Genomic DNA, 11,325 nt, shown 5'->3' with positions numbered 1-11,325 from the left:
GCTGATAAATGATCAGAATTATAATATTTCCCACTGTCTGCTGTGTGCCGTGACCTTTGACCTGCTAAAGACAGTCAGCTGTGGATTATTCATTGTTGTGTCTGATACTTAGAACTGTGAGGAAGAACACTACACAGTTAATCAGGGTCCCCTCTCTCTGAATCAGGAAAGGTGGGCAGGCCGCGTGTGGGCCGCGGGCCATACGTTGAGTCTCACTGTTTGAAATGTGAACATTGTTCTGCTGCAGTCAATGGACTAAACCAGAGAAGAAGAAAACAGACTTTACCATGAAGATCGTCAGTGTGGATCAGTATAATATCAGCCTGATGTCTGCAGTTTAGTGTCAGCACAACTTTCACATCATATTCATCTCAGCACAACTAAACTGAAAACATCACACTTCCATTAAAGTTGGTGAGAAAATGTTGAGCAGGATGAGCTGCTGGCTAATCTGGAGGCTGTAGCAGCAGTTCACAGTCACAGTGGATTTCCACTCATGAAAAAGCTCTGGCTGCTTCATTTCTCATCTCATATCAGAGACTTTAATGCTTCACTGAAGCTGTACTGTGATGCTTCCATATTCCAGTGAGGCCTCCATAATAATTTCAGCTGTTCTGTACACACACTGTGTGCCCTGTATGGCTCAAAGTCTCTGCAGCCTGTTTTTATCTGCTATCATCAGATCTTCATCATCCTCATTCACATCCCTCACACACTCTACAGCCTCATCAGCACTGACTTCATCTTCACTGACTGATGGAGCACAACATGAACCTGTGGAGGCTGAAACACTGTCCTGTCAAACATCTCCCCGTCACCACTCCACTTCTGTCAGCCTTTAAATGAACCCTGCTCAAGTCTGTCACTTCTGTTTGGAGCAAAAAGAGGTTAAAGATTATGCCACTACATTCTTCTCTAGAAAATATTAAAAGTGTATTTGGTGACACACAAAAAAGGGTAAAGTTTAAGTATAGTTTGGGTCCACACATGTCCAAACCCTGGTGTGTAGGCCTACTTAGTATTGAGAAAAGCCCACTAAAAGAACGCCCACCAGACCAAAGCAATGGTTTTGACTTGATCAGCATTAACCCCGCCACCTGACTTTGATGGGTGAAGCTGACAAATAAAATGTATTTATGAACAGCGATGCAGGGCCAGGAGTAGCAACGTGAATTAAATAAATACATCATTAAATAATTCATTAAATGTGTCAGTAAAATAATTAAAATAGAAAACAAACCAATAATTTATTAAATATGTAATTAACTAATTTGAATTGTAAATAAATAAATAATTAATTATTTTAAATAAAATTAACCGATAATTAATTATCAATATATATTTTTTTAATTAACTCATTCACTGCCAGCCATTTTCAAACGTATGCTTTCAATTGACGTCTATAGACGTCAATGGCAGTGAATGAGTTAATTACTAAAATAAATAATTCATTTGTGATGTATTTATTTAATACAACCATAAAATTATTGCTAGTTTACTTAAAATAAATTTAAGACATCAATATTAAAGGTTAAATTATGATAATGAATACATGCAACTATAACTGATGACGTAAGAATTTGGATTTTTTAAGCTAAAGCGAAGGTGCTGACTCACTTGGCATGTTGCTCTCAAATCCTCCCTAATAACAATAACATAATTACACTTTAGCCACAAGAGGGCAGCAGCATTAATACAAGCCACGTGTATATAAAGGTACAGTGATTATATTACAGTGATTTTGACAAAAACAAAACAGAAGTTGATGGCAGTGTGTTTTTCAGAATCAGAATCAGAATCAGAAAGGGGTTTATTGCCAAATGTTGAGCAGGTTTACAACATTAGGAAATTGCTGCGGTGCTTCAGTGCAAACATAGTGTCATAAATAGCACTTAAATAGACATGAAAAAATAAAAGTAGGAATAAGAATTAAAAGTGCTACGTAGAAAGATATGTGCATGAGATATACATGAGATATATACATGAGAATAAGAATAAGAGTGCTACGTGGAAAGATATATACATTAGTGCAGGTGGTGATCAGTGCCAAACATGGAATGGTGCAGTGACACAGCGTAGGGTCATGTGTTAGTGGCGGGGACAGTCATATGGTTATTGTTCATGTGTCCAACAGCAGAGGGGAAGAAACTGTTCTTATGGCGAGAGGTTCTGGTGCGAATGGACCGGAGCCTCCTGCCTGAGGGGAGCAGGTCAAACAGACTGTGTCCAGGGTGAGAAGGGTCAGCTGAGATCCGAGCTGCACGCCGCAATGTCCTGGAGGTGTACAGGTCCTGCAGAGATGGGAGTCTGCAGCCAATCACCTTCTCAGCAGAGCGCACAACACGCTGCAGTCTCTGTTTGTCCCTGATAGTGGCTCCAGCGTACCACACGGTGATGGAGGAGGTGAGGATGGACTCGATGATTGCAGTGTAGAACTGCATCATCGTCCGTGTTGGCAGGTTGAATTTCTTCAGCTGCCTCAGGAAGTACATCCTCTGCTGGGCTTTCTTGATGACGGAGGTGATGGTGGGCTCCCACTTCAGGTCCTGGGTGATGGTGGTACCCAGGAAGCGGAATGAGTCCACAGAGGTGATGGGGGTGTCAGTCAGGATGATGGGGGGGAGTGGGGCTGTGTGCTTCCTGAAGTCCACAATAATCTCCACTGTCTTCTGGGCATTCAGCACCAGGTTGTTGTGGCTGCACCAGGACACCAGACGTTCAACCTCCCTCCTGTAGGCAGACTCATCCCCGTCCGAGATGAGTCCAATAACGGTGGTGTCATCTGCAAACTTGATTAGCTTGACAGACTGGTGGGTGGAGGTGCAGCAGTTGGTGTACAGGGAGAAGAGCAGAGGAGAAAGAACACAGCCCTGAGGGGAGCCGGTGCTGATGGTCCGGGAGTCCGAGACATTCTTTCCCAGCCTCACATGCTGCTTCCTGTCCGTCAGGAAGTCAGTGATCCACCGACAGATGGGATCAGGCACATTCATCTGGGAAAGCTTGCCTCGGAGATGGTCTGGAAGGATGGTGTTGAAGGCAGAGCTGAAGTCCACAAACAGGATCCTGGCGTAGGTTCCTGGGGAGTCCAGATGCTGCAGGATGAAGTGTAGGGCCATGTTGATGGCGTCGTCTACAGACCTGTTGGCTCTATATGCAAACTGCAGGGGGTCCAGGAGGGGGGCCGTGAGGGTCTTGAGATGGGAGAGAACTAGGCGCTCAAATGACTTCATGACCACAGATGTCAGAGCCACGGGTCTGTAGTCATTTAGTCCAGTGATCCTAGGTTTCTTGGGGACAGGGATTATGGTAGAGGACTTGAAGCAGGCAGGCACATGACATGCCTGCAGTGAGGAGTTGAAAATGCCAGAAAACACTGGGGCCAGCTCGTTTGCACAGTGTCTGAGGGTGGCAGGAGACACGCCGTCTGGGCCGGGAGCTTTCCGAGCATTCAGATTCTTAAACTGCTTCCTCACATCTGCTTCATGAATATGAAGAGTTGTGGTGGGAGGAGGTGGTGTGAAATCCTCTTTTGTGTGGGGTGTTGTAGGTGAACAGTTTGAAGGTGGTGATGGCTCTATGGAGGGGGGAGAGGTGGGGGAATTAGTGTCCAAAGTGCCTCTATTGTTGGGGCCGTTGGAGGTGTGAAGGCTGCCTGATGGCTCGTCAAAACGGCAGTAGAAGTCGTTAAGGGTGTTGGCTAAGAGCAAGTCATCAGTGGAGTGGGGGGTTTTAGGCTTGTAGTTTCCATAACATACCAACCAAATTAAATAATAAAAACTTTATAACTTACAGAACTTTTTTAGAGGCTTTGACCACTGGCAGCAGCCTCAGAAGAGCCTCCTCTGAAGCAGAGTATTTCTTCAGGTCAAACACATCCAGATCTTCTTCTGATGACAGTAAGATGAAGACCAGAGCTGACCACTGAGCAGGAGACAGTTTATCTGTGGAGAGACGTCCTGATCTCAGGGACTGTTGGATCTCCTCCACTAGAGAATGATCATTCAGTTCATTCAGACAGTGAAACAGATTGATGCTTTTCTCTGCAGACAGATTCTCACTGAGCTTCTCCTTGATGTACTGAACTGCTTCTTGATTGGTCTGTGAGCTACTTCCTGTCTGTGTCATCAGGCCTTGCAAACGAGTTTGATTGGTCTTCAGACCCAAGAGAAAACGAAGGAACAAGTCCAGGTGTCCATTGGGGCTCTGTAAGGCCTTGTCCACAGCACACTGGTAGAAGTATTTCTTTGAAGATTTTCTTGTTTGAAACACCTTCCAAGTTGTTTGTTGTTCTTCCAGCAGATTGAGTCCAGAGTTGATGAAGGTCAGGTGGACATGAAGAGCAGCCAGAAACTCCTGAACACTGAGATGAACAAAGCAGAACACCTTGTCCTGGTACAGTTGTTTCTCCTCTTTAAAGATCTTTGTGAACACTCCTGAGTACACTGAGGCTGCTCTGATATCGATGCCACACTCTGTTAGGTCTGGTTCATAGAAGATCAGGTTTCCTTTCTGCAGCTGATCAAAAGCCAGTTTTCCCAGTGACTCAATCATCTTCCTGCTCTCTGGACTCCAGTGTGGATCTGTCTCAGCTCCTCCATCATATTTGATCCTCTTGACTTTGGCCTGAACCACCAGGAAGTGGATGTACATCTCAGTCAGGGTGTTGGGCAGCTCTCTTCCCTCTCTGGTTTCCAGCACATGCTCCAGAACTGTAGCAGTGATCCAGCAGAAGACTGGGATGTGACACATGATGTGGAGGCTTCGAGCTTTCTTGATGTGGGAGATGATCCTGCTGGCCTGCTCCTCATCTCTGAATCTCTTCCTGAAGTACTCCTCCTTCTGTGGGTCAGTGAACCCTCTGACCTCTGTCACCATGCCGACACACTGAGGAGGGATCTGATTGGCTGCTGCAGGTCGTGTTGTTATCCAAAGGCGAGCAGAAGGGAGCAGGTTCCCTCTGATGAGGTTTGTCAGCAGCTCATCCAATGAGGTGGACTTTCTGGTTTCAGTCAGGATTTTAGTTTTGTTGAAGTCCAAATTAAGTCGACACTCATCCAGACCATCAAGTATGAACACAACCTGGAAGTCTTCAAGCCTGCAGATTCCAGATTCGTTAGTTTGATTAAAGAAGTGATGAACAAGTTCCACCAAGCTGAACTTTTCCTCTTTCAGCACATTCAGCTCTCTGAAAGTGAATGGAAATATGAACTGGATGTCCTGGTTGGCTTTGTCTTCAGCCCAGTCCAGGCTGTATTTCTGTGTTAAGACTGTTTTCCCAATGCCAGCCACTCCCTTTGTCAGCACTGTTCTGATTGGTTCACCTCTTCCAGGTGAGGCTTTAAAGATGTCTTCTTGTCTGATTGTTGTTTCTGGTCTGTCTGGTTTCCTGGATGCTGTTTCAATCTGTCTGACCTCATGTTCCTCATTGACCTCTGCAGTCCCTCCCTCTGTGATGTAGAGCTCTGTGTAGATCTGATTCAGAAGGGTTGGGCTTCCTGCTTTAGCGATGCCCTCAAACACACACTGGAACTTCTTCTTCAGTTGGGCTTTAAGTTCACGTTTACGGAGTGAAGCAAATATTTCTGAAGGTAAGACATTCAGAAAAAAATATTATGCAATAAATATCATAGCCTTTCAGTACCCTGAAAGGATGAATGTCTATTGGTCCATTTCTTGAGCTATTAGGAAAGATCAATATTCAGTCTTTAGAGAAATTCTCTTACTGCTCTGCAGATGGTCAGCCATCTCATGCTGCTTAAGTCTCCTCAAGAAGTGGAGTGTGATCTTCAGAAATGCTTCTCTGCAGCTCTTTCTTTCATCTTCATCCTCACCTTCAAACATCTCCTCACCCTCCATCTGGCTCTTTAAAGTTTCTGGGTGATCTGGACTCAGAACCTTCTGGATCTTCTTCAGCTCGTTCTTCACAAACATGGTGATGTTGTCCTCCAGCCGCTGGAAAAGAAGACTATATGAATTATCCAGTGGTAAATGGACTGGTTCTTATATAGCTCTCTTTGATACTCTGTGCACACAAAGCATTTTATACAACATGCCTCATTCAACCAAACACATTTTTCTATGCTTAAATACTTTCTTTCACACTCTGATGGATGCATCAGAGGGCAGCTTGGGTTTAGTACGTTACCCAGTACATTTGCCAGCCAGGGTTTGATTCACAAACCTTCTGACTAGTAGCTGACCTGCTCACCTCCTGAGCAACAGTCACCCCAATCTGACTGAAATCATGGAGCCCAAACTCTGATTTATGTTGGACACACTGACAATCCTCTGGTCCACAAAGTGCAGCATAGAAGTGACTGAAAAGAACAAATGTAAACGTAGTACTACAAACCATAACCACAGAGTCCAGGTGTGTTTGATGTTGCTGTGTAGACTGACCAGTGGAAACCTCTGCTCTCTGCTGGTCCACTCTGTGGAGGAGTAATGAATAATTAGCTCATGTTATGTCTGTCCACACACAGACACAAGCTAAAGGTCCATGAAGTGATGTTTGGATGGGTTCAGTCAATCAGATGACTGTCATGGTGAAGCTTTGCTAGTCCTGCTGATCCCACTGAGAATTAACTACTCAGTTTCCAGATGTCTGTAGTTTTCTGCTCAGTTTCTTTAGTCCCAACAGCTCTTACCATCTCCTGCATAAAGCTTTCCCTCCATGCTCAGATGCCCTGGAACAAGGTGCTCTCTTTATATCAGTGACTGGTTTAAAGTGCCAACTTGCAGTGCTCGCCAAACTTTGTGTCATCAAAAGTAGTTCTAATGTTTCTTACATTTATTACATTTTTTACATTTTTACACACACAAACCAATGAACGCAAATACATAAACTTTTCAGATATTTTGTTTCACAATGTTAGAAAACTCAGTTCACAACTACACAGTCAGATTTACAAGTACAAAATATTTATGACCACAGTTTGAGCCGATGTATGTCCCGAGTCTGTGGACTCAGTAGTTTTGTTTTGATTGTTCTTGTCTTTTGTTACAATTTCATTCTGATTAAGATTTTCTAGTTCTGAGGTTTTGGTTTCTGTGTTCCCTCTGTACTGTGTTAGTATTGTGTCTCTGTGTTCACTTCCTGTTTTATTTTGACAGTGCCATGTCCTATGTTAGTGTGTCTACTTTTGCTTCCCCTTGTCTGGTTATGTCCAATGAATCCTGCTGTGTCTCCCTTTTCTCATTCCCTGATGGCTCTTTTGTGTATATGAACCCTTTGTTTTCTCCTGCTTGTTGCTGGTTCGTCTGTGTTATCTCTCCGTGTCTCCATTTAAGGTTTCAGGTTAGTTTTTTAGTTTTTTCAGTAGAGGTTATCTTAGCTTCTGCACAGGCCATCTCCACTGCACTTCACCGTTTCAATAAAGCTCACTAACTTCACAGCAGTGTCGGCATCTTGGGTCCTTTATTAAATTCAACATGGCTTGCCCCGCTAGCCGTGACATAAGATGTGAAAACAATATCCAAAAAACATGAGGGACAAACAGGGAATAGTTTTAAGGTGCAGGGCCAACAAACTGAGTCTAGCCATGAACTCAGAGTTGATTGAATTAGCATTTTGAATTGGCTGATCTGAGTTACTTCAAACAAGTCTATGTTCACTTTGAGTTAAGACTAGGGATGGGCATCGAAACCCGGTTCTTGTTGAGAACCGGTTCCCACTGTTTCAATTCCTTGGAATTGTTTGCCATTTTTGCAAACGATTCCCTTATCGATTCCAGTCGCCCCGAATGACGTCACCACGTTGCGGAGCGTCATTTACCTGGCAGGAAACACGGTACCTAAGCGGCTCAAAAGCTCAAAAGTTTGATTATACTTTACGAGAACGGATGACAACAGGGCAACTTGCAATACTTGCAAAGTAGATATTTCATTTAAGGGAGGAAACACTACGAATACGCAAAAGCATTTGCTCACAAAACACGCGATGACCTTAAATTAATGTCGTGTTTTTAATTCCGCTCCGGACTCGTGAATCTCAACCCAGCAGCAGCGGTAACGTTTGCACGTCCTCGCCCGTTAATGCGGCAGATAAATAATCAACTAACAGTGCATATTATGTTAGCGCGATCTGCCTTATCTGCCATTACTGCCATTACTGTGCGTTTAGGTGACCATGATGAGAGAGACAGAGTCTGGCTGGCGCTCGCTGGCAGTTCTCGCTGCAGTCTACCGGTAGCGTCTCCTTTCAAGCCAGGATAGACTAATGTCACCGAGCAGTGACTCAGTTTGTGGTCAAAGGCTTGCACCCATTTGCCACAGCAGATGCCCCCAATTTCACTTTGGTAAGTGAATGTGTTTAATTGTAGGCAGGGACATTACTGGATATTCTTGTGTAATTGCTACAGAATAATTTATGTTACACTTTGTTATTGCTACAGGAGAATATTTATTTTATTATTTTACATTTACATTTTTTTTCCTGGGGACCCTGTGACACCCCATTGAAGAGCCGTAGGCTGTGGATCTCTTAAGATTTCACTGTTGGGTTTGTAAGGCCATGTTACTCCTAAATTTCTATCTTGTTCAAAGAGAAGATATAAAACAAACTTCTAAGCTAATCAACTTTAGTGTTCTCCTTTTTTAAACATAAGAATCGATAAAGAATCGGATCGTTAAACAGAATCTAAAATGGAATCGGAATTGTTAAAATCTTATCAATACCCATCCCTAGTTAAGACTATACGTGATTAATGAAAAAGAAAAAAAGCCGTCATCAGCAACTGATTCTGATTTAGCAGGTTTTCAAATCTAAACGGTACCCATCCCTAGCTGGCTGTAGTTAAACCTTTACTTAAAAAGCATCCCTAGACCCAGAGGTGGGTAATAATGAGTTAAATTTACTCCGTTACGTTTACTTGAGTAAGTTTTTGAAAAAAAATGTACTTTTAAAGTACCTTCTGGTACTTTAATGGCACACATGTTAATGTTAGCCATTTAAATATTAGCAGTTAGCTGAGGCCACAAGAAGAAGAGGCCCTAGAAGAACAATGGATGATAAGGTTAGATTTTCAAGACTAGGCAGAGACGTGTTTTCCTTCACTGTCTCTTACAGAGGAGGGAGCAGATAGCAGACGAGGTCACGGAGGTACGGGGAGGATTCGCAGCAGACAGCAAGACTGCCACGTCCATGCGAGAGAGCGATGGCTACGATAATCTCTGTTTTTGTCTCCCTATATAATGTTGTACAGCCCATGTGAGGGTTATCCTCTCTGTGAACCAGATGCTTGATTTCAAAAGAAGTCCAACAACTGAATTTGATAAGTTATGGAACGATTTACCTCGACAGGCTCCTTCACTTGCTGCTTTTAAACCTCCTTTAAAACACACTTTTACTCCCTGACCTTTGACCCAGTGTGACATGTTGACTCACTACCTCAGACAGCTTAAAAACAGTCTTTTTGTTTTTTGGTGCTGCCTAAAAGAACCGTAAAATATCTGTCCTATATACAGTTATGTTCATATATTTTTGTACTACATCAGGAAACTCAAAAACATAGTTTTTAATATTTTAATCCTTATTTTTAAAACTGTTTTTGTCATTCTTCTTCTCCCATTGCATCAAAAATCATTATTTACACTGAATAAATGAGTCAGCAGCTCTCTTACATTGTTGCTGCAGGTTCATTACTGAAGTCTAGAGGTGTTCCTTTGGACCAGTCACTCCTCACAGACACACAGCTGGATGCTGCAGATCCTGCTCCATCCTTTTCCTCCATCTTCTTGATGTCAGGGTGGAGTTAGTCTGAGAGGTAAACACACACACTCAGAGGTGCTGTTGTACTGGAAGCATCACACTGACGGGTTTCTAAAGTTCTGATTGATCATTTCATGGAGTTTCTGTGGTAAACACTTTCCTGTGACGTATGTGTCATGGTGAGGGTCATGAGGGCTAACCAGCCCCGCTCCTTACTCCTCATATTTAAGCCAGAAGCACAATAACAGCCTAAACCTAACCAGGAGGCTGTAACCTCAAAGGGACTTCATGGTTAGAAATAAAGGTTCAATGAAATGAAGCAGATCATAAGAACATGAGTTCCAACTTTAAAAGAATCATCCACACGATGACGGCACAGCAGAGGAGCACTTTCTCTAACACACTGATTCAGTTCCACTGACACAAGGACACACACAGGAAGGCACACACACACAAGCCTTTATAAGAAACAACACAATCATCTGCGCTTGACTTGTCAATCCAAGTCCTTAGCCCATGAGCCCGCGGTATCAGACCACAGATATTCCCTTACTTTGAAAAAATAAAGCCAGTTTTCAGAACAGACCTGATGTTTATGCTACAGCCTGTTTACCAATATAATCAATATCTGCCCACTGAATACATGTTACGTGTTAACACTCACCCTGCATCAGCTTCACCTATTTTTAAATTGTTTTTACTTTTCAAGCCGACGGATCATTTGAAGCCAACCATCGAAAAACTGCTTCAGCAGTGTTTGATGTTTATGCTACAGCCTGTTTACCAATATAATCAATATCAGATATCACAGCAACAGAAACCTCGGTGATCAGGACGCTGGGACTGAGAACAGGAAGTGGCTCAAACGTCACAGTTTCATAACGTCACCCTGAACTCCACCCACGGAGTTTCTGAAGTCACATTGCCCAGCCTCGCCCCCCTTAGTTCCTCCTTACCACCTTCATGCCCTGTCTCCGCAGTCTGATGTGTGATGTGTGAAGGGTCCGGGCTGTGAGGATTATGGCAGTGGTGACTCTTCCCAGGAGAAGCTGGGACCCTGTTTACTAGAAGGTTTTAAAATCTCTGTACTTTTAGGTGACAGGAGACATGTGGCCTGGTCAAAACACAGAGAGGTGCACTCTAAAAGATCTTTAAACATAGTAAACATACCTTGTGTGCCACAGACTGCTCCCAAACACGAGGGGACAAGTAATACCTCTAAAACACTTAAGTTGGCTTTATTAAACGTTAGATCTTTAGCTGGGAAAACATTTTTAATTAATGATTTAATCACTGAGCACAGCCTTGATTTTATGTTTTTAACTGAAACTTGGTTGGACCAAAGTAACAGTGGAGCTGTTCTCATCGAGACGACCCCTCCTAACTACAGTTTTATCAGTGAGGCCAGGGTGAGCAGGAGAGGAGGAGGGGTTGCTGTCTTATTTAATGAATCATTTCAATGTAAGCAGCTATCTCCTGGAAGTTTTCAGTCTTTTCAATATGTGGCTTTACAGCTGAAGGCCCCATCCAAAGTTGTGTTTCTTAATGTTTACAGGCCTCCCAAATACTGCACAGACTTTTTTAATGATCTCAGTGAACTGCTGTCTGTGATCTGT

General features: G+C 43.3%; 1 protein-coding gene across 1 annotated transcript; it reads right to left on the bottom strand.

Annotated features, from left to right (window-relative positions):
- Window positions 1-3,786: 3,786 nt before the first annotated feature.
- On the bottom strand, window positions 3,787-9,751 carry LOC147336618 (protein NLRC3-like). The gene is made up of 4 exons (XM_086285514.1): window positions 9,622-9,751; window positions 6,353-6,431; window positions 5,724-5,952; window positions 3,787-5,582 (listed from the first exon to the last, which is right to left on the bottom strand). The coding sequence occupies exons 1-4, from the start codon at window positions 9,729-9,731 to the stop codon at window positions 3,787-3,789; spliced, it is 2,214 nt and encodes a 737-aa protein (XP_086141640.1). The 5' UTR covers window positions 9,732-9,751.
- Between the last annotated feature and the right edge of the window lie 1,574 nt (window positions 9,752-11,325).

The sequence above is a fragment of the Aulonocara sp. 'chitande type north' Nkhata Bay genome, linkage group LG3 (genome assembly GCF_057382095.1).
Source record: "Aulonocara sp. 'chitande type north' Nkhata Bay isolate Kocher_YH1m ecotype deep benthic linkage group LG3, A_spYH_male_GT1.1, whole genome shotgun sequence".
NCBI classification, from domain to species: domain Eukaryota; kingdom Metazoa; phylum Chordata; class Actinopteri; order Cichliformes; family Cichlidae; genus Aulonocara; species Aulonocara sp. 'chitande type north' Nkhata Bay.
This window is presented reverse-complemented; position numbering and strand designations above follow the sequence as displayed.

Coding starts and splice junctions, on each gene's coding strand:
- LOC147336618 (XM_086285514.1), bottom strand. CDS start 9,731: ATGGAGGAAAAGGATGGAGCAGGATCTGCAGCATCCAGCTGTGTGTCT. Junction 6,432..9,621: donor AATGAACCTGCAGCAACAAT/GTAAGAGAGCTG, acceptor ACTCCTCCACAG/AGTGGACCAGCAGAGAGCAG. Junction 5,953..6,352: donor ACCTGGACTCTGTGGTTATG/GTTTGTAGTACT, acceptor CTTCTTTTCCAG/CGGCTGGAGGACAACATCAC.